This window comes from Myotis davidii, unplaced genomic scaffold (genome assembly GCF_000327345.1).
Source record: "Myotis davidii unplaced genomic scaffold, ASM32734v1 scaffold436, whole genome shotgun sequence".
Lineage (NCBI taxonomy): Eukaryota > Metazoa > Chordata > Mammalia > Chiroptera > Vespertilionidae > Myotis > Myotis davidii.
This window is the reverse complement of record NW_006292604.1, coordinates 2183635-2207762: the sequence shown is the minus strand read 5'-3', so window position 1 is coordinate 2207762 and position 24128 is coordinate 2183635. Positions and strand designations below refer to the sequence as shown.

Below are 24128 nucleotides of genomic sequence, written 5' to 3'. Positions count from 1 at the left end.
CCTTCTCCTTGCTTCCCTGTGTGACTTCCCCTCCTTCCCTCCCCATGCGTTCTGCCTTCCATCCTCGACTCTGTGAAGCTACAAAAACCCAGCTAACCCCATATTCTCTTCCTTTTGTCACCCATTGAATATTTGTCCAGTACTTACTTTCTGCCAAGTGCTTTTACCAGAAATCCTACACACTTACCTTTTCTGGCAGAAAGGAAGGGGGCAGACAGATGAATTAGGCTTATAAATTCATAGAATTAGCAAGATTTTTCTTAATTTGATGTAAATGAGTCCAGTTAAGTAGGCACAACACACTCCAAAGTATGAGATCCCATTCTTGGGGATGCAGACTCTCAAAGCCAGGCATTCCTTATGGCCAATGGGACAGCCTTCCTGCTCTGATCTAAGCTCACCTCTGTTAGCCTCTGTGAACTGCACAACAGAACCATTCGCTCAACTTGCCATTATTTGTTAACCACTGCAAAAGGACACTTCCTAACAGCTTAGTCATTATCATTGGTATAATAATACAGCCAGTGAGAGCCAGGTTTACTAATGGCTGTGTGTCATCCTCTTCTCTCACTCTCTTCTATTGTATCTAAAGGTGCCAAGTCTGGCCTTCAGTTGCAGTTGACAATTATCTGCAATAAATAATCAAAATGTCCAAAGTCCTGGAAGCAGAGCAAAGCTTGGCATACTTAAGAAACTGAAGTTTCAGGAGAATTTATAGAACATGTCCGGAAGGTGATGGGGAGGTGATGCTAAGCTGAGAAGGAAGAAGATGTGCCTGGAATGATGACCAAAAGAGCCAGGTGAAGTAGGTTCAGTTTGGGTTTTAATCTAAAGACAATGGAAATCACTGCAAGGTTATAAGCAAGAAGGGCGATATGTGTTTTGTTTGTTGTTTTTTCTTTTTTGGTTTTGTTGAAAAATGTGGCGGTGCAGTGAATAAATTGATAGAAAGCAAAGCAATGCATAAAAGAATAGGTGAAAGAGTAAATGGATGGATGAACGAAGCCAAGACGTGGAGATCAGTTAGGAGACTATTGCAATGGTCTAGCAAGAGATAATGGTATCCTGGCCAAGGATAGTAGCAGTGAGGTTGGAGGTGAGTTGGTGTATTAGAGTAATAGTTTGGATGCAGAATCCATAGGACTTGGTGATTGGTGATGTGAGGTGTTTCTGATTTGGGTAACTGGGTAGTACTGAGATAGGAACGTGGGTGAGGACCAGGTTTGAGTAGGAAAAGATAATCAGCTCACTGTTGAGACATGTTGAGTTGTAGATGCCCAAGGAACATCTGGTAAGAAAGCATTGGAGTTAGTGGAGCTCAGCAGAGTAGGGAGGGCTGGGTATGTTGTTACGAGGTCACCAGCCAAGAGAAGTTAGTTGAAGCTGTTGCGATGGGTGAAATCATCTAGGGTAGGGTGTAGAATGGGTAGGGGGGAAAAGCTTAAGAATGAAGAATTCTATCATTTAAGGGAAAGAAAGAAGAATACATAGGGAACTGAGGAAGAGCAGGTGGTGAGACAGGAGGAAATCCAAGAAAGCATGAGAGCATGGAAACCAAAGGAGGCGTGCCCTTAGGCAGGGTGGGCTACTGCGTCACCAGGTGCTGGGAGGTCTTGTAAAATAAGAACTCAGAGGAAGTTTGGGGTTATGTTAACTGTTCATCTTCATTTCTACACTCTTTAGTAAATGTGTTAAATTTTCTCTTCTTAGAGGCTTTTTATTCTTTAAAAATATTGTTTATTTAATTCCTTAATGTTCTCAATGAAGAGATGACAAATTTAAGTAAGTGTTAACATCTTCCTCAAGTATAGTACATTTTGGCCCAAGTGTCACCTTTAGCATTCAGTTGAAAATAGTAATAGATGATTCTCACTCTCCAATCTTTAGTTTGTTTTCTGTCTCTTAGCTTTGTGGGCTCTGCTTCTTAGAAGTTAGTGGACAGCAATACATTTCACCACACTGAAAGAGTAAACTATAAGCTGGAGATTTAATCATTCTCTTTCCTATTTCTTTCCCAGCTCCAGGAGACTGTGAAAAGGAAGTTGGAAGGAGCCCGATCACCACTTAATGGAGACCAGCAGAATGGTGCTTGCGATGGGAGTTTTTCTCCAACCAGCAAGCGAATACGAAAGGACATTCCCACCGGGATGGAAGCCATCAACAGTTTGCCCAACAACATGCCACTGCCTTCAGCTTCTCCTCTGCACCAACTTGACCTGAAGCCTTCTTTGCCCTTGCAAAATAGCGGGACTCACACTCCTGGGCTCCTAGAAGACCTAAGTAAGAATGGCAGACTCCCGGAGATTAAACTGCAGCCTGTTAATGGTTGTAGTGACCTGGAAGATAGCTTCGCCATCTTGCAGAACAAGGACCTCAAACAAGAACCTCTAGACGACCCTACTTGCATAGACACATCAGAAACATCTCTTTCAAATCAGAACAAGCTGTTCTCGGATATTAACCTGAATGACCAGGAGTGGCAAGAATTAATCGATGAACTGGCCAACACGGTTCCTGAGGATGACATACAGGACCTGTTCAATGAAGACTTTGAAGAGAAGAAGGAGCCAGAATTCTCGCAGCCAGCGACAGAGACCCCTCTCTCCCAGGAAAGTGTGAGCGTGAAGAGCGACCCCTCTCACTCTCCTTTTACACATATCTCCATGGGATCTCCCCAGACAAGGCCTTCTTCTTCCGGTCCTCCCTTTTCCACCGTCTCCACGGCCACCAGTTTACCTTCTGTTGCCAACACTCCTGCAGCTCCGAACCCCGCCAGCTCCCCAGCAAACTGTGCGGTCCAGTCCCCGCCAACTCCAAACCCAGCCCACACCCCGGGCCAAGCTCCACCACCTCGGCCTGGCAATGGTTATCTCCTCAATCCGGCAGCAGTGCCGGTAGCTGGCTCGGGGTCAGGCCCGGGGGCTGTGCCCAGCTCCGACATGTCTCCAGCGGAGCAGCTCAAACAGATGGCAGCGCAGCAAGAGCAGAGGGCCAAGCTCATGCAGCAGCAGCAACAGCAGCAGCAGCAGCACCCAAACCAGACTTCCAGCTGGTCCCCGTTGGGGCCTCCATCCAGTCCATACGGCGCAGCGTTCACTGCAGAAAAACCAAATAGCCCCATGATGTACCCCCAAGCCTTTAACAACCAAAACCCCATAGTGCCTCCGATGGCAAACAACCTGCAGAAGACGGCAATGAATAACTACCTCCCGCAGAATCACATGAACATGATCAATCAGCAGCCAAATAACTTGGGTACAAACTCCTTAAACAAACAGCACAACATTCTCTCTTACGGCAACACTAAGCCTTTGACCCATTTCAATGCAGACTTGAGTCAGAGAATGACGCCACCCATGGCCAATCCCAACAAAAGCCCCCTGATGCCCTACATCCAGCAGCAGCCGCAGCAGCAGCAGCAGCCACAGCTCCAGGCTCCCAGGGCGCACCTGAGTGAGGACCAGAAACGCATGCTTCTCATGAAGCAGAAAGGAGTGATGAACCAGCCCCTGGCGTACGCGGCACTGCCGTCCCACGGTCAGGTAGGTGGGAAAGTGATGCCCCCCTTGCGCCGTGCGGTTGTGCATTTCAGACTGTCCACGTGGGATGCTTTGGCACCAGCAGGGTTTAATTGCCTGTGGAAATGCGTCCTACACATCCTCATGGGGTTGTCAGGTTTGGGTTTGGGGTTTTTTTCCTTCCTTTTCTCTAAGAGATGGAAAGGTTAGCCCGATTAACTTGCCTGTAGTTGAATACCTGGGAACAAAGAAGTTTGATTCCCAGTGGCAGATAAGAAGTGAAAAATTACATAAGGTCCTCACTCTGAGGGAGGCAGTGCTGTAGCGGTCCCAGGGCCAGAGCTGGCCTCCTTATCTCCCAGGTCTTTCGGTCCTACACTCGGCCTTGAGAAGGCCAGAGCCTTTGGGGATCTCTGCAACGCTTTGATGAAGCCCTCAACAGCCTTTGCCTAGCTTTTGGAGTTGTGAATCCTGGTCATTTGGGTTCTTGATGTTCAAATCTGAGAGAGTTTACTGTATTTTCAGTGACCTGCAGGATAGATTTTTGTAGGATTTGTCACTGAACTAAGGCAATTAGAAGCTGCTTCAAGCTCGTGACTTGAGAGTGCAGTCAAACCTCGCCAGTTTATTCAGCTCTAATTCAGGGAAATTCGATGGTGCCTGTACCTTAGTATTAAAACAAACTCCTCTCTCCCACTTCCCGGCTTCCTGGTTTGGACAGCAGGGAATAGATCCATGGGAAAATGAGTGTCAGCCAATGGGGAGTGAGTACTCATTGATAAGCATTCACCCCTCATCCTGACCACTGTGGCAACAGGCAAAGTTCCTTCCATGTACCACTTCCTCTACCTTGAAGGAGAGGAGAGTGGGGAAGTGCATTGTTCTACTGCCCTTCTCCATACAGGGGTGAATTCATGAGCTGACACTGTACTGCCTACTACTGTTTTGTGCCCTATAGTCCTTGCAGGATGCCAACGTTTGCATTGCAGTTGGAGGTTTTGCAGGAAAGTCTTTGCTTTAGGGGCATGTGCATACAGGTTCTAACTAGTGCTCAGATATGTATCCACAGTTGGATGCATCAGAAGTAATGCAGGCAGCTCTTGCATCACTAGGCAACTGCTTGCATCTTCTATCTCCTGGTGTGACCCCCTCCCGCCTCATATCCACCCAGCCCCCCTGAACTTGATGGAGGCCACAGAGCTGGCAGTGGTGCTGGCCTGCAGAGACAGGCCTGAGCTCTGTGGCTTGGTTCCTGTCCTTCACAGCCTTCCAATCCCAAAACCTCACAGTGGTTTCTTGTCTGCACATGCCAGCCGGCTCTAAAGAAATTCTGTCTGGAGAAATAAAAATGTAGCTTGGTTTACGTCAACTGCAACCAGTCGAGGGTAGGAAAGCATCATTGATATGTGAACTTTTATGTATTATTTTGGTATACACACACACACACACACACACACACACACACACCATTGGAAAGGTGTGACATTTTATACCCTTCAGAATTAAGTTCTGAAGCAGGCAAAAATATAGGCAGTTCACAGGGATGTTTGTTGTAGCCCAGGCGTATCTGAGGTTTATGAGATCACAAGCTGTCAGAATGGTCTCGTCTTCATCTTAATGCAAATTCTGCCAGCTACAGTAAAATATCTCCTCCGAGCCAGACCAAAGATGATTAATTCTAATCCCCAGGCTCTGCAGACATGTGGATGCAGTGTGAGCCCATCCTCACCTCCACCACCACCACCACCCTCCCAACTGAATGTCTTTTGAAATTTGCTAACTTGGGATGAAGTTTTTGTCTTTGCTGGGACATGAATTTTAAAGGTGCTTATTTCAGGTCCTTATGCTGGCCTCACTATGAGTAACTGAGGCCGTAAGCTACAGAGCTCATGTTTGGAAAGAGCTCAGTCAGGTGAAGAAATGAAGGTGATGGTTTTCTGGACTAAATCTATGGGCTTGTCCCCTGGTCCTTCCATCTGACGAGGTGCTTTCAGGGTGGACAGGATCTGCGTTCTTGAGGCCTCATTAGAATAATCACTTCTTAACCTCATACAGAGCCATCAAGCAGGCTTTTTAATGAAATATTAACTCACCACTGTTTGAAACAAGCTTCAAAATACACATATAAACATGTGAATATCCTTCTGCAAACATACCAGTTATTTCATGCTTTTATCTGATTGTGGAGCAGTATTTACATAGCTCTCAGAATCGTTAATTTGCACTCTATGCGAGTACATGGCACAAAGACGTGCACGCATTACAGGCAAGACATAAAAGGTAATTATACATAGGTGTAGTTCAAATTTGTTTTCTGCTGTTGCTAGTGAAAATTCACTTTATTCTTTGTTGGCCACAAGAACCATGAGCAACACTTAGTTTTAATGAATGACTTGAGCACCAAAGCCACTAACACTAGAACATTGATTTCAACATAATTATCTTATAAAGACGTTTACTTATTTGGGACATTTGCAGAAAATGCAATTCCTCTCAGAAATGAACAGAAATTCACTCAGTTCCTAGACATTTCAAAAAAGATGGAACCAAAACTAGAAAGCACCCAAAAACAACTTTTTTCAAAATTGAGCAAAGATTTATGTACAAAGATTATGTGCTAAGAGTGTTAATTACAATAGTGGAAAATTGTGACCAAAATAAGAATTTTGGAAAAATAATGGACATGAAAGCCATGGTATTGGGTGATTATCATGTAGAAATGCTCATAGGAAAAGTGAAGCAGATTGATCATACAGTAGCTTGTATGTTGCAATCCAGATTGTGTTTTTCATACATATAGAAAAATACTGAATAACTAAAATATTAAGAATGGTATATTTGGTTGGCAAAATTATGAGTGATTACTGTTTTCCCTCCATAATTTACCAAGTTTTCTGTCATACATGTATGTTAATTCTACCATCAGGAAAGATAGTTTTTAAGGAAGGGAAATCCCCTATTTTAAAAAAAGCTTATACTATGCTAATTATTTTTTAAAACTTTCTTATTTTTCCAATTTACCAGTTGAAGTGAGATGGGGCCATTATTTTCCACTCGTTTACATATAGTATTAGTTATGGATCCCTGCTTTAGCAGATAGATAGTTCCAAACCCTTCTCCTCACACTCACTCTCCTTTTCTTTTCTCTCTTCACCTTCTCTCTCACTCCTATCACCTGCTCTGAATTCTTATAAAATCTCAGCTAAGATAGCGACAATGAAAGTATCAGTGAAACTGCCACCATTATGAAATTTCAGGCCTTCTCTGGGTTATGTTCTCGTATTAATTCTTTGATCATTTCTCCTTTCCCTTTATCTCGTATTGTACTTTCTGGGCTGCTCTCTAATATTTAAAATATGTGATTCTGTGATGAAATAACCATAACTTACTTTGGCCAAGTCTATCTGTTACTTTTTCCTAATTGTTTTGTTTCTCTAGAAGAGCCTCTCCTCTCTCCCTCTCCCTCCCTCCCTCCCTCCTGTTTTTACAACGTTTTGCATAGTACCTGACACTGCATCTTAAACATAAGGATGATAATAAATCATTACACGTGGTGATTATCGTTGTTCGGAACCAAAGTATGTTTGCAGTGGAGTCTCAGCTCCAGTGGAGAGAGCATTAGCACAAATAACACAGAGCTGCTTTTGAGATCAAACAGAAGAACTGGAAAGGCAAGTCTGAAAGGGATCCTTTGATAGCAGGTGGTAATCTTGAACCAGTGGAACAACAGTGAGATTGCGGGAAAGGCAAACTCGGTCTCTGTGTCTGACAAACAGAAACAGTGGAGCAACTCTGAAAGGAGGGGTCAGGCAAGTTACAGGCACCCAGAGCCCAGGAACACCTTTCACATGGAACAGTGGAAAGAGAGTCATTTCCAAGGTGTGATGTTCATGTTTAGTAGCTGCCATCAGAGGACTAGAGAAGAGGATGACTATGCTTCTGTATTAATACTTTGCATGCTGTTGGCGGTATATGACTGTGTATATCAGAATGAGTACATGTGTTCTCATGTTTTATAGAAAGTTTTTACTTTTCCATTTTATTTTACCAAAGTTTGTTGGGCACCATGTGAGGTGTCTTCATTGTAAGAGTTTTAACCATAAAATCTCCAAAAAAAAGAACAGAGCTCCAGTATTAACAGCCATCATAGGAATCCCTTTGAAGATACATTGTGCTTAACTTTAACAACTTGGAGTCCTTTTTTTTGTTTCCTTAGTGTGTGTGTGTGTGTGTGTGTGTGTGTGTGTGTGTGTGTGATTATTTTATCCAAATAAAATATGACAAATAGGCCAGAAGGCTTGTAATGAGGAGGAGCAGCTTCATCCTCTTCATTCTTTATTTCTGCTTCCCAAGGTGACCACTTCAATTCATTAAGTCATTTTCTCTCATTTATTCCATAGACTGTTGTTCTCAATATGTCAGTTATCTGAGTCTATAAAAGATGAAGCTTCAGCTCACTTACACTACCTCCTCACGAACACAACCCCCTCCACACACAGAATCTTTTTTTTCTTTGCCCCATACTCTCAATGTAGCTAGATCTATTACAAATTATGATTTCCAAAGTCTTCCATATTTACATGGAATTTTTGCATAGTGCCTCACAGTTTAGCTGTGTTGCATATGATTATATTTACCTTCTAGTATGAATTTTTGTTTTCCCTGGGATTAATAACTGCCTCTATTTTTTAATTAGTGTTATTTCTGCACTTACCCTCAATCTATCCTCAAACTTTTCTGACTCTGTAAAACTTTCAATGGGATCAAGCACATCAGATCATCTATTTTTCTTGCATTTTCTTTTCTTTTTTGTTTCTCTCCTCCCCTGTCTCCCTCTCTCTCCCCCACCACTTTTCTCTCTCTTTCTTTCTCAATCTCTCCCCCTTCTCTCTCTCTTCCCCTCCTCAGTCTCTTTCTCCCTCCCTCTCCCTTTCTCTCTTCTCCCTCTCTCTCTCTCTCTCTCTCTCTCTCTCTCTCTCTCTATATATATATATATATATATATATATCCCTCCTTCCCTCCCTCTCTCCCTCCCCTCCCCTCCCCTCCCCTTCAGTGTCTGTCCTGAAGGTTTACACCCTCTTGCTCCACTCTTCTCTCCTACAGTTCTCTGGCTCTGCTGCTTAAATGCCTTTCTTCATCGTCCTGTGGCTTCGTAATACACAGTGACATTTGGATCCTCCACTCTATGGGTGGGACCTGTTTTTTCACTCTGGGAGCTTTTCAGATCTTCTCTCTTGTCCCTGAAATTCGTGATGATCTATTCCTTCCTTCACTCACTATGTCTGGTTCTATGAACTTTTACCCAAAAACCTGGAAACATGTATCCTTAAGTTTTGGGATATGTTCTCGTGTTTTAATCATTTCTTCTTTTCCCTTTCTCTTTATTAACTTTCTGGGACTTTTATTTATCATGCATTGGGCCTCCCAATTATTCTCTAATTTTCATATCTTTTCAACTTTCTATATTTTTATCCTTTCTTCCACTTCCTGTGAGATGGCCTCACCCTTATCCTCCATCTCTAAAGCTAAATATTTCATTTTATTTATCATACTTAAAATTTACATAGCCTCTTTCTTGTTCTCTGATGTAGCCTTTTTAATCTAAGGTTATTAATTATCATTTTTAGATTAAGCTTTCTTGTGTCCCCCATTACCTATTTTTCCTAAGCACCTTTTTCATATGCTCATTTTATTTTATCTTTTCTTTCATGTTAGAAACTTTTCTCAAATGTCTGTTTATTTTATTTTATTTTTAAACATGTTTTTATTGATTTTTATAGAGAGAGGAGGGGAGAAGGAAAAAGATAGAAACATGGATGAGAGAGAAACATCAATCAGCTGCCTCCTACACTCCCCCAACTGGAGATCAAGCCTGTATCCCAGGCATGTGCTGTGACTGGGAATCTAACCAGTAAACTCTTGGTGCATGGATTGATGCTCAACCACTGAGCCACCCCGGCCGGGTTGTTTAGTTTCTTTTAAGAGTGAGGCAAAATAAAGCTAAGTAGTTGCTCTCTGTCCTTCCACAAGGCTTGTCAACTGTTGGCTTTGCTCTAGGGGGGTTGGGCTAGAACCCAGCCATCTCACTGGGTCAATGTCTGTAGACTTTCCCCCAAAGACTAGACAGAAAAGACTCCATCCATCTCATTACTGGGAGTTGTAAATCTGGAGGCTGGCTTCTGGAGCTGAGCAGAGGAATGGAGTTAGTAGGTGACTGTGTTAATGAAGGATATCTTACTAAATAAAGGCAATGTAGACTTTCACTTAATCTCCCTGTGTTTGCATGGCTCCTTGCCCACCTCAGCTAGGGCTGGGGTGCGGGATTCCAGAGCTTTGTGGCTTAGTCTCTCCAGAGAGTCATACACTTTCTTTCTTCCAGTCTGGGAGGATGTCTGGTCCACCTCTTAATTAAACAGGACGTTAGCCAACTCTCCTTTAGTGCGCACCCCGCCCCCACCTGGCCTCCGGAGGTACTTCTGGGTCCTGAGATGGCGCACTCTTCAGCTTGAGCCATCTTCCTTTATTTTGGGCTTCCCCTGCCGCAGGATCAGATTCAGCTTTCTCTGAGCTTCCAAGTCGTTTGCCACTCAGCCCCCTGATTTTCAGCCTCCAAAATTTGGTTGACATCCCGCGATTGCTATTTCCATCTTCCATCCTCTTTGTTCTTGAATATTTGTATCGTTGTTATTCCTTTATTGTCGTTGTACCAAGCCATTGCAGAAAGCTAAGGTAAAGGTGGGTGTTTGATCCACTAGTGGTTCTCAACCTTCCTAATGCCGTGACCCTTTAATACACTTCCTCATGTTGTGGTGACCCCCAACCATAAAATTATTTTCGTTGCTACTTCATAACTGTAATTTTGCTACTGTTATGATCGTAATGTAAATATCCGATATGCAGGATGTATTTTCATTGTTCACGACCCACAGGTTGAGAACCGCTGCTAGAGGCTCCTTTGGTGACTTTCAGCATCTATCTGCATATCAGATATCATCCAACATTGAAATTTATGTTTTACAGCAAATTTCACACTATTGCTTCTAACCTGTTGGCCTCTGTTGGAGCTGGCTTCATAAAACCTAAAGTGCTGTCTTAACATAAAATTTACATGTGCCAAACACGTGCTCTAAAGGACAGCAGTGTCAACATGATCAGCATGCGGTGTCAGAATAAGGTCTTGTAGTTATAACCACTGAGAAGTTTTTAGAATCTTGAAAATATTGACTTACTTCAAGGACTATAAAAACAATTTAGGTTCCCTGACCCTGACTAAGCCAATAGTATCTGGCAACTCAGATGCAAAGTAAAATATTGACAGAACACTCATCGCGGCCTGAACCCAGGGCCACCCAGCTGAGGGGAGAGCAGTGGGCAGCACCGCTTTAAAAATGCAGATAACGAGTGAAATGTCCTATTGGTTGGTATAACGGTCATTTCCATACACATCCTGGCATATTTTGAAAATCCTGTCAGAGTCGTAGAATTATGAGGCTAAGTGTAAACAGCAAAAAAGGACAAGTTCTGGGAAAGGAATTCGTTTTATAACAGCATTGGGGAAGAAAGAGGTTTTAATTAGCCTCCTATGAGAATACTCTTTAAAGGTTTTGTGCACCAAGAGAGAGCTTACAACCCATCAAACAGTGTTTCTGAAACTTGCGGGCCTAGGAATCACCTGGGGAAATTGTTTAAGATGCAGGTAGTCAGATTCTACTGCCGAAGGTTCAGAATCTGGAGCGGGGCCTGGGAGTATGCATTTTAACAAGCCATTCACCACCACTGTAACTGACATTTTAATTAAAGCAGCCTGTGTTTATTTCAATACTCAATATTCACAGCTGCTTAAATATGGCAGTTATTGTGTGTGGAACTATAAATTCTGTGAAGTCTAAGACTTGAATTATTTCAAGTAAGATGGGAAATTGTGGTTATTTTGTTTAATGGATTTCTTTTTTTATTAGGTTAGAGTAAAATTTTGTTAATTCATTTTTTTACTTTTTTATTATAGTTGACATCCACTATTATTCTGTATTAGTTTCAGATGTTACAGCAAAGTGGTTAGAAAATCATGTATTTTACCAAATGGTCCCCCCATTGCTTCAAGTACCCACCTGGCCCCACACAATATTATTGACTATGTTCCCTGTGCTGTAATCTACATCTCTGTGGCTATTCCGTAACTACCAATTTGCACTACTTAATCCCTTCATCTTTTCCACCCAGCCCCCGAACCCTCCTCTCCTCCGTCACTGTCAGTCTGTTCTCTGTATCTACGAACCTATATTTATTTGTTTGTTTTGTTCATTAGATTCCACATATAAGTGAAATCATACGGTATTTGTCTTTCTCTGTCTGATTTATTTCACTTAGCATAATAACCTCTAGGTTCACCCAGACTGATGCAAAAGGTAAGATTTTATTCTTTTTTACACCTGAGTAGTATTCCATGGTGTATATGTACCACATGCTTTAATCCAATCATCCACTGATGGGCACTTGTGTTGCTTCTATATCTTGCCTACTGTAAATAACACTGTGATGAAAATAGGGTCGAGGATCCTGGCTATGTTTTGTAAACCATAGAATCACTCCCGTTGATTTTCTCAATAGGACAAAGCAGTCTGTCCTCTTCTTCCATGAAGGGTGAATTTGCCTTTGTCTCCAAGAGAGGACCAGTTATTCATTGCTCTGTATCAGGGCCTACTGAGGGCACAGCCTTGTGTGTGTTGAGCTTCTCTCCTCAGACCTATAGGAAGAGAGACTGCCCTGAATTAGAAAGTATGTACACTAAAGGAAGCACAAGGCTTCCTTAGGACATCTTTGGGACAGCCTCCTCAAGGCAAGGCTGTTCGCAGGCACATTGGTAGGGCCACAACTTGGTGTTCTGTGTTTTGACACTGTTCCATCAAGGATGGCATCCAGGCACCTTTCCCAGAGGCCTCTGGGCATTGAGGAGGTGTTGTCTCCCCAAACTCCCAATTCTATTTCACTTCCTGAGTCAGAGATTCCCTTGCATCCATGTCATCCCTGCACCCTACGCCACTGCCTAATGCTGCCAATGGATTTCCAGTGCATCCACATGTAAGAGGGTGGTCTTGACAGGAGCCTACTAGCCTGTCACAAGTATGGAAAATTGTGAAACTTAACCAAGCATAGCCTCCCCGTGTATATTAACTCCTAAAATCTAAATATTATGGACTAAAAATGGGTATCGTAACAATACTTTCTACAGAGGCTAGCAATGTGCAGCCTAATCAGAGTAATGCAGAGGCCTGCACGTGACGTCCACACAAAGCAGCAAATGGTTAGGTCTGCACCAAGGACCATGAGCAAAGAGAAGGCGAGGTCAGCACAGCCTGGGATAGACCAGAGCAGCCTTCCAGGGGGAGATAAGCTTTGAGACAGACCAAGCACAAGGGTGAGTAGTTGGGTGGAGGGTGGGTGGAAAGGCATTCTCGTGCAGGCAAAGGGTTGTTCCTGAAGTGGGCCACACAGAGGCTAGCCAGGCTGCAGGGAAGGGTGCAGACTAGTGAGGTGAAATTTGAGAGAACAGTTAGGGGGTGTTCTGCTATTTGAGGTGTGAGATAGTAAGGGTCTATCTGGAAGGGACATTTAAATTTAAGAGGGAATGGGTACAGTGGCATTTAGAGGAAAGAAATAACAGAACTTGATGACTGAATATATGATAGGATGAAAGGGAAAGGAATCAAATGTTTATGATCATGCTGGCTGGCATGGCTCAGAGGTTGAGTGTCAACCTATGAACCAGGAGGTCACGGTTCAATTCCTGGGCAGGGCACATGCCCTGCCCCGGGCTTGATCCCCAGTGTAGAGTGTGCAGGAGGCAGCTGATCAGTGATTCTCTCTCATCATTGATGTTTCTAGTTCTTGCTCCCTTCCTCTCTGAAATCAATAAAAAGATATCTCTTTAATTAAAAAAAATTTTCAATAAAAAATGCTTATGATCATAAGGTTAAATATTAGGGTCTTACAATCGTTTTTAAAAAATGATGGTCATGTCATACAGAAATCTAAATCTCAATTCTTATCTGTGTTTAAGAGGAATTCAAACACTTATTATTATTTATCTGATTCATATTTTCCATTTGTTGAGATACTTCTTCACACTCCTCAAAAAGTGTGAAGCAAGCTCATAGGGATTTTTTAAAGTTTGCATTTAATAAAGCCACAAATAGCTATTCTGTGTTTTTTGTTTTTACAAGTATTTATTTTTGAATAAAGTCATATTATTATAAACATGGTTGTTTTCATTAGTTAAAGTAGTAACAGGGTGTCATGCGTTTCTTTGCTTTCTATTTCTATCATAAGGATTGACTTGGTCACATCTTATCTGTTACTTGGAATGAGCACTCTCTAAAGATGGTGCTTGTGCAAGTACACGAGGGAAGCAGGGTGACAAGCTCTAAAACACACTGTGTCATCATTCATTAACTATTCATAGCAATTCTGGGGTTTTCTACAGGTTGCAGAGCTTTTGGGGGTGAGGGAGAGCTCTTTTACTTTGCAAAGATAGTCTATTATATCTTGGCTCCTGAGCAGGTTTCTGTGGAATTAACCTTCTTTATGACATCAAATGGTTTGCATTGGACCCAGTACATAAAGAATCAAAATATTGCCATAGGCGGTGTGTCTCAGTTGGTTGGGAGTTATCTTGTACCTGGAAAGGTTGCCAGTTCGATTCCTGGTCAGGGCACATGCCTGGCTGCAGCTCGATCCATGGTGGAGGGCATGCAGGAGGCAGCAGATCTATGTTCTGATCTCACATCGATGTTTCTCTGTCTCCCTTCCTCTCTCTCTCCAAAAATCAATGCAATTACTTTTTTTAAACGAATCAAAATACCTTTCATGTTACATTTCCAATACATCATTCTGATTAGTTAATATGATACATGAAATCATGCAGGTTACCTATACATTTTTATTTACTGAGCAATAAAAATTGACCCCAAATCGTGTATAGACTGGTAATTCTATTTAGTAATCTGTGATTCCCTAGAAGAGGTTTTATAAGCATAGCTGCATTCTCTCATTGCTTTTGCATCTGAGATGTTTGGAAGCCCGTGTGGGCTATTTTCCTGCATTGGGCTCCAGCCAGTTCATACAAAGGACCTTCTAATCGGCTTGTTAGGCCAGGAGCACTTCCAGTGCTAAGCTGAAGTTCGTCAGGGATGCAAGGAGAAAGGTCATTTCTGGGTGTAGAGACTTGGTCCATCTCAGGCCACCACTAGGCTTTCTGGTGCCTTGGTGAGGATTACGGGAAAGGCATTTCCTCTGAGCAGATGGATGGGTGTGGCTGCCCCATGGGCACCCCAGGTGGGCCAGCAACCCCCCTTGCACCCTCTGCTGGACAGTGTCGTGCTAGCCACAAACTGCACAGCCGTAGGTGGGGAGCACCTGCCTGTTCACTAAAAGCCACTAAACACAGAGCAGAGCGTCAGCTTCCCAGGTCAGTGCAACAAGAACCCAAGTTACATGGGCCACTCAGTGCTGTGGCCAGTCAGATACTGCAGTGTGAACCCGGCCGGCTGAAGGTGACTGCAGGTGCTGAGATGTGAGGTGGCTCACGTCTGACTGTCGAGCAGCCTTCATGGTGCATATTGCTCGTCTCAGTATCGCCTGTCAGTAGGATTTTCATTCATGTGGCAGAACAGCCCAGAGAAAAGACCTGGAAAATTGCAGGGCCTTTGCGTCCCCCTCAGAGCCCGGACAGTTGTGGCAGCACCGTCCAACAGAAATATCAAGCAGACCAGGGAATTTTAAAATTTCCACTGGACACATAACAAAAGGGCAGAAACGGAACAGGTGAAATCAATTTTAATATATTTTGTACTTAACCCAATATATTAAAATACTATTGTGTCCACATATAATCAATATAAAAAGGTTTAATGAGATATTCTTACCTCCTTTCTACATGTCAAGTCTTTGAAATCTGGCGGGTCTGTTGCACTTACAGCACAGATCAATCCCAGTCACATTTCAGGGCTCCGTCGTCACGGGGCAGGTCTACAGAAAGGTTGCCGTAATCTGCTCTGTGATCAGAAAGGCGATAGGCAGAACCAGAGGCTCTTTCAGAGCAGCTGGCTCTCTGTGTCACCTTTCAAAAGCTGGATGACCCTCAACTGCACAGAATAGGTTAGTGCTTCCCATTGCCCTGCGCCCAGCCAGGGGCCCTCTTCGGAGTGGCCCTGAGCCCTTCCCTCTGGACAGCCGCACACAGCAGGTCTGTGCCCTGCGCGGTAGAATCCACCTGCTCTGTGGGGCCCACTGCCATCTGTGTGTCAGGCAGCTCTTTCTCAGGAGGAGGATGTGGCCCTTAGTCATGCATGTCCTACCAGGATGTATAGCATATGTGAGCAGCCGTGGGGACATACACTCATCCTGTGGCAGGTCGGGAGCCCCTGACCCCCTATTAGCATGTCAGTGAGGGTCGCTGGTGCTCTGGGCTTGTTTTCTAGGGTTTTGATGAGCTTCATTAATTATGTTGCGGGGCGGGGGGGGGGGAGTGTGCAGCTAGAGAAGAACCCACTTAGCTCCATGTGAATATTAATAATTGGACAGTTGGCTGTGTGTTCAATCGGTGGCCTAGTGAGAGGAACGTGTGAATAAACATGATGCCCCAAAACACCGATGGGCATAGCACTCGCGGCTTCGGCAGGATGCTCTCCCTCACTTCACTTTCTGTGGACCTGGGGACAGCCTGGGTGACAGCACTCAGGGAGCCACCCTGGTGGGAGGTGGCAGAGTGCAGGGATCACCAGCTGACTCTGAAGCTAGGACAGGTATTCAAATCCTGCTTCACCGCTTCATTACCTGCGGGACCTCGGACAGCTTACACGACCTCTCAGAACTTTAGGTTTTTCACCTAGAAAATGGGGATGATAATAACAGGTTAATTATGATGACGCTGTGTCCTAATTTATGTAAAGCATTTAGCATAGTATCAGACCCACAGTACGTACTATATATTTTTTAAAATTTAAAATATTAATCATATCATGTACTATTCACACCTTTTTAATCCTCTAGGCAAGTATAACTATGCTTCAGTTTTCCTCTAAAGCCAACTGTATTCATTCATTCATTCATTCATTCATTCAACAGACATTTATTATGTACCTGAAATATCTAGATCTGGACATACAAAGATGCAGAGATTCTGGAAGGAATACATTATCATATACATGTGAAATTACATGGACAGGGACCACAAACAAAATGATAAAAGTTTATTAATGTTGAAATGACGATAGAGTTTTCTTTCACCTGAGCTATCACCATATTGTTCCTCTTACATTTACCCCTATTTAAAATAAAAATCACTCATTTGTCATATTTTAATATAAAACATAAAAATGCCACATATTTTGTTCATTTGCATTAAATGATCTTAAATGGGGGAAACACCTCCAGGAAAAATCTATCCATGTCCCCAAGTTTTACCCCAGAAGTCTCTTAGACCCCTAGAGGCCTTTATTATTATGAGAAAAATCATTTGTCTTTGTCTTTGTTAATCAGAAGCTAAAAATGAAGGTGGGATTTAATTCCACTGAACACTTATAACATCTAACCTTTTTCTATATTAGAAACAGATAAACAAGTATTCACCAAATAATGAAAACTATTATTATTTCTAAATAGATTAAAACAGGCATTTTAGTCAGACTTTTAAAACTTAACTCCAAAATAAACAAGAGTTCCTTTGGAAAATTTATTGTATGCGTTGTCTATTGCTAGTAACAAATCACTCCTCAAACGTAGCAATAAAACAAGTCTTTATTGCCCCACACGGTTTTGAGTAGTCCCGGAGCAGCTTGCTGGGTAGCTGTGGCTCAGGGCCTCCCATGTGGTTACGGTCAGGTTGCCAGCTGGGCAGTCAGGTTGCATCATCTGAAGGCCCAACTGGGGCCGGAGACTGCATTCCAGGGTCTCCCACCGTGTCTGCTGACTGGAGGCCCCAGTTCCTTACCACGTGGATCTTGCCAGCGGGCTGCTTGAGTGTTCTCATAACATGGCAGCTGGCTTCCCCAGACCGAATGATTCAAGAGAGAACAAGGAGGAAACCCTGTCTTTTTGGACATGTTATTGAAGTCACACAACTTTGCTTTTTCATTATTTTATTCATTTGAAGCAAAACATTAAGTCCAGTCACGCTCTAGGGGAGGAGGAGCAGGTCTACTCTCTGAAGGGAGTGTCAAGAGTTTGTGGACCTATTTGTGGACAGCATAACTACCATGAAAGGCTATTGACATTTCCTGAAGTGCTTAAGTGGCACTGGCACAGAGGAGCTTCGCAGGGCAAGGCCTGAGCTGGCAAAGATGAGCCGCCCCATCTGGGGGACATGTGCATGGGGATGGTGCGCCTCCAGGGGGATGGGGAAGGGCAGTGAGGAGGACATACACTCCGAACGCACCAGAAATGTCTTTCCTTTTACTTTGCAACCCCAGCCTGATATCAAAGCTATGCCTTCTGGCAGAGAATTAATGGAGAATTCCGTGGTCAAATGTGAAGAAGCCTTGGCTTTCATTCAAAACAGAAAGTAAATTTTAGAGGACCGAGCATCTGAACTATTGTCTTGTTTACACTAAACCCAGCCTTTTTAGTTACACGGATTTTCTGCTTCTGCGTTAAGAATTCCTTCCCTCCCCTTTGCATGTTCTGGCACGTAATGTTTCTAGACCGCAGTTTCTGTCCTTGCCCTTGCCCCCTGTGTGGTCTTTCCTATGGAAGCATTTCCCCCAGCAGGACTGCATGCTTGAGGCTGCCATGCGCTCAGCGGCACCTGGGTTCTCCCCCACATCTTCCAGCTCTTCCGTTTCCGTCTCACAACCTGGACGCTGCCGTCAGCCACACCGACTTCCTATTATTAAATATTTCAGAAGCCGGAGCCCTCTGTGCCCCATGCTGTCCACTTAGTCATCTCTCTCCACATTTGTATTATTCCCAGCAAGATGCACGCACGCAAATCCTTTAAGTCCTCCGGGCCTTTCTTTCCATTTCCCCTTCAACTATGAATCACCTAGCAACATTTATTGAGGACCAAGTGCACAGGAAGCTGTATTCCTGTTACTGTGAGCATCACAAAGACGTAAAAGGCATGGTCCCTGCCCTTGTGAAGTTTATCCTCTGGTAAAAGCTAAATTTAAGAAGAAATTTTTAAAAATAATAACAGCACATAGATTGCTACTTATATTCCATAGCATAACAGGTTGCCCAAGTTCATTTTGTGAGAAAATCATTTCTTGCTGTTGACTTCCTATTATTATAAACGTGCCTCACCAATCTAGTGAAAACTCAAATGTGTTAGGAATCAGAATAAAGGAAGCATTTATTAATAATCTGTAAAATAAATAAAAGATACATCCTATTAATATAAGTAATTAGCTACAACTGGTCACTGATGTATAAACAGAAGGGTAACTTAGTGTTTTCGTTTTTCTTCTTTCTTAAAAGACATCAGCTCTACGCTTTGGCTTGCTTTACTTTTAATGGACTGTGGTTCAGAAAGGGCAGGGGGACTGTGGGGCTGAGAAGACTTGATAAGGAATAAGAAGTGCAAGCTGAGGAGGAGCACAAGATGAGGCCTTGGGAGGAGCCTGAAGGCCGCCAGGAGGCCCCGAGGAGCCTGTTATTAAGATGGAACCTTGATGCAAGAAGCAGTGGGCAGTCATTGTCGGCTTCTGAAAAGAGGAGAGTGCTAACTGATCGAAGTGGTGGGCTGGAGAGCTGCTAGGACACAGCACACCTGGGACAAGGCACTTCGGGCCTGACTGCTGTGACCCTGGAAATAGATCCACAGAAAGAGGAAGTGGCCTTAGGACAAGTAAGGAAGAGAGTCAAATGTGGCGCCCAGGCCTCTCACTTAAAGAAACTGAGGACAGCCACCAGTTCTGGTAGAAGGAGAGTAGACCAGAGGGAACGGTTTGAACACTATTTGCCTTCATTGTCAATGGGACATTCAGTGAAAGATGCCTTCCGGTGGAAAAGTGAAGGACCAAAGCGATGGGTTTCTGCTTCCTCCACATCCATTAAAAAACGAGTGGATGAGCCACTTCTCCCGGGAAATTGAACATGAGGAAGGTTAACTGGCATCTAGCACGAAGTCTGGTGGTTGCTAGAATTAATGGCTGGGGAAAATGACAGACAGACATGAAATACTTGCACATGTGAGTGTACATGTACATGTGTATTTGTGTATATACACTCATGTATGTTTTTGAAAAATATCTGAAAACCCCTTCATCATCATGTTAAGCCCAGTTAGTTTTAGCTGCTGGGATTAGATATAATTCTTTCCTCTGTCCTTCTTTCCTTTTGCTTCCTGTATTTCCTAATTTTTTTCCCATTGAGCATGTATCATAGGGATTATACATGTTTCCTCATAGGGAGAAATCATGTTTAAACCCATGGTACAATGGAAGAGAGAGGAATAGAATTTTCGGGGTCAGAATAAGAGGGAACCTTGAAATAATGGTCTCGAGGTGAGGAAACAGAGACCCTAATGGTTATGTGATCTATTACTAGGCTTTTGAAATAAGACTTTGAATTTTCCAAATCTAGGGCTTAAAAATACTGTATATGTCAAGGTGGAGAATGGAGTTCCCTTCATCTTCTAGAACTTGGATTCATCCAAAGCAATGGTTCTCAACTAGGGATGATTCAGTTCCTCTATCCTCGGGTACACCTTTGGCAACATCTGGAGACATGTTTGGTTGTCACCATGGGGGCCGGGGGTTGGGGCAGGGAGGACTGCTACTGGCATCCAGTGAGTAGACACTAGAGATGCTGTTGAACATCCTGCAATGCACAAGACAGCCCCCACATCAAAGAATTACCCAGGTCGCAATGTCAACAGTGCCCAGGGTGAGAAACTGGTTCAAAGGAAGGTGCGTGTGGTGGCGACCACCCATGGATTGCTTTGTGCACCAAACACCTGACATGAATCACTTCATCTCATCTTCAAATGGTCTTGAAACCTGGGCGTATAAAGTTAAGTAGCCTGTCCGGGTCACATGGTAAAGTCTGTTTGCATCCAAACCTGAGCTCTTAAACACTACACAATTCTGCCTCCATGTTGACAGAGTGAAATGGGAACAAGAAAGCCACTTTGGTTTCATTGTTTCTCCCCTTGCCAAGGGACTGGCTCCAGACCACCTTTGTTCTCCTAGATTGTACTAACTGGCAAAACAAATCTTAACACTTTTCTATGTCTCTCCCCCTGCACCTCCCTCCACCCCCATCTTCCAGATAGATGTTTATTTTTCTAATGAGTATGATGTGCTTCGTGTTGGAGTTGGGGGTAAGACATGGTGTTTGGTTGGTCAGGCAAATGCGAGCTGTTGCATGTGAGATCTGCAGGCCTGTTGGGCATGGAGAAGCGATCTGAAAATGTGTACTTTGCGATCTGGGAATTTGTACTTTGGGGCATCATTTTAGCAGAGTGGCAAGAAGGCAGGGGTACATCTTTATGTTGTTCTCACCCAGCTTCCTAGGTCTCTTCGCCTTTATCCCTGGATAAAGAATTCTTGTCTCCAGCATTCTAAGGTTACCTCAGCCTCCTTGTCATTTTCACCGAAGGACACTGCATATTAAAAACAAAAACTTTATTGCTTTTAGAAAGCTGACTTCCTTGGGTCCTTGAAAACATAGATCAACAACTTTGTTGATCTGAAAGGGCTGTACACTCGTATATCTCTGCTCTGATTGATTGAAAATTAGGATTTGATAAACAAGCAAAACTGAAACAGACTCATAGATATAGAGAGTGGACTGGTAGTTCCCAGAGGGAAGGCGTGTTGGGGAACTGGGTGAAAGAGATGAAGGGATTGAGAAGTACAGATTGGCAGTTACAAAATAGTCATGGGGATGTAAAGCCCAACGTAGGGAATATAGTCAATAATATTGCAATAACTATGTATGGTGCCAAATGGATACTAGAACTATTAGGGGGGACACTTTGTAAAATAACTGATTGTCTAACCACTATTTTGTACACCTGAAACTAAAACAAAATAATACTGTAAACTGTAATTGAAATCATTTTTAATTTAAGAAAATTGGGATTTTAAAAGAAGTTTGTCTTACACTCATGGAGGAGGAGAATTTGTTCATAACCTTTATCCTGTTTTGATTTTTAGAGAGAAATTTTAGAGAGAAAGTCTCTATTTCTGCACATCCTATTTCTTGAGACATGAAGTTATAAAAACAAAATATTACCATTTTTTGAGTGAATACAATGTTTCAGGCATTGCTCTACACACCCTAGCTGCATGTCCTCATTTAATCTTCACAAAGCTTGTTATCAAGGTCCTGTTATCTCCATTCATACGTGAGAAAATGGAGGCTTAGGAAGGTCAAGTGATTTTTTCCTAAGGATGCATAGCTAGTAAATAGGAGGGCAGAGATTTGAACTCAGATCTCTTTAAATTCAGCGCCTAGGCTTTGCTTAACATCTGTGCAGAAAACTTCCTTCCAGGTTATATATCAAACCTGAATTTCAACACTATTTTCTTTCAAAGAGTTAATAGCACTCTCACATACTAATTTACTCTCCTAGCATCAAGCTGAGTAGCTAAGTGGAAAGAATTCAGAATATCAAATGAATCTTGAATGATTCTGTGGCCAGCCTTCCATATATATCCAATATGGATAGTACTGTCTCCGAGTTCCTGCTAAATCTATGGGGAGTAGTACTCCTTGAGCATCAAATGGGGAGTATTACCACAGCCCCACTGAGTGCAGTCACAGTTTTCCTAAATAGCCCCAAATGCAATCATGAGCAGAAACAGTCTCCAGAATTTGGGGGGTTTTTTATGCTTGCTTTACACACATTTTCCTATTTCCCATAGTACCCAACACAGCCCTAGGTACAAAAGGAGTGCTTTATAAATGCTTCAAGGATTGGATTCATCTCTAAGAAATAAAAAGGAAGAGAATTGAATACCAGAGGGATAATTGTGGTATATTGAAGCCAGGAACCAGTCCACTGATTTGTGTGTAAGAGTCATGCAATGGGGAAGCCAGGCCATCGCCACGGGGGCTGTGAAGGGCAGTCAGGGTGGTGAGCTCAGGCAGTGGGTGGACCTTGGTTAATATTGGACCAGCTGTGGGGCCTTCTGCACGTTGCCTTCTTTCCTTGAACTTCACATACCAGTATAGTTCTTAACTTCAGTTTCCCGCCCGTGAAATGGGGATAGTAGTATACTCAAAGTTAATTCATGTACCTTTTATTATCAGCATTGACAGTTTAGGTAGGAAATCAGAGAGGCACAAACAGCTTTCATGAGCACTTCCTCATTTGGAATTAAGCAGACCCAGGTTCAAACCTCACATTTGATGTTTCATAAAGAGGCGCCCGGGGCAAGTCTCTGCAGTGTCTTCACCTGCAAAACGAGATGGCACCGCCCGCTCTGCAGGGAAGAATGACAAGTGTGTGGTATGCAGCAGGTGCTCAACAAATGTGAGCTCTGCTTATTCTTTTCCTCTTACCGAAGCTGGTGGGTTATTGTCCTAGGACCTTAGACTGACGGCCTGTGAGGTGCTGTTTGTTTGTTTGTTTGTTTTGCTTTCTGACGTAGCACATCCCTTTGAAAAGACAATGAAAGCTACAGCTGTAGCACCAGAAAAATACACATTCCCCAAACAAAATTCAGATACAATTGCAGGGGAGTCACAGGCGCCCTCTCCAAGATAAGATAAGGCCCAAGAGGGTAAAATATATATGGCAATCCAAATGGAATGATTATTTGCTTTGTAAAGGGAATTATCATAGTATTCCCATTGCAACGTTTCCAGTCTTGTTAAAATAGAATTCCATTTGCAAAAAGCAAAAACAAAAAAAAACAACACTGACTTTATTGGGAACATTTTAAGAACACATTTATTTCATTAACAGAGGCAAGCCTCTTCTAACAAAGCACATTTATCAAATGCCTATCATGTGCCTAATAAGGTGGTGGGTGTTATGGGGAACAAAAGAAGCTTAACATGTGGTCCCTGCCCTCAGCCTTTCCTTTCTAATTGGAGAGGCAAGTGAACAAGGCAGCATTAGATGTATTAGTGCTATATGCTGATATAATCAAGTACTAAATTGTGTGTGCTTGTGTGGGTGGGCGCACAAGCCTCACATATCATTCTCTGACCTTGAATTGTACACAAATCATTAGCGTCAAACTGGAATTGCCGACTACTCCCCCACCCTCGTCTTTGCTTGGCCGACTTCCATCACAGCCTCTCTCTCTGTGTGTCTGGAACACACTTTAGAAAGGAGAGGGTGAAATAACACAGTGAGGAAGAGAGGAAAATCGGGAAGAAGAGGTTACTGTCCGTCTGCGCTGACGGCTGCCGACGGATTCCATGTTGGACAGCATCTGACCCAGGAACAACCTGTGCTCCCTGGGAACCTCCCTGTGGGACACAGGACAGCTTCCCTTCCCTGTTTGCAAATTAGCCTTCCCTCAGTGACAGACCTGAAGGGAGAGCAACCGTGTGAAGAAGGCAGCCTAACTAAAGGGGAAGGGAACTCAGCCACGTAGAAGGCCCACACTATTCACCAAAATAGTGTGGGAACTGAGTGCAGGAGGAGGTTGA

General features: G+C 43.3%; 1 protein-coding gene across 1 annotated transcript in view; it reads left to right on the top strand.

The window, feature by feature from the left end:
- The window catches only part of MAML3 (mastermind like transcriptional coactivator 3), a 182578-nt gene that overhangs the window by 5810 nt on the left and 152640 nt on the right, over window positions 1-24128 (top strand). The window contains exon 2 of the mRNA XM_015565531.1: window positions 2019-3542. Within this exon, the coding sequence (XP_015421017.1) occupies window positions 2019-3542 (1524 nt within the window). The remainder of the gene's footprint in view (window positions 1-2018; window positions 3543-24128) is intronic.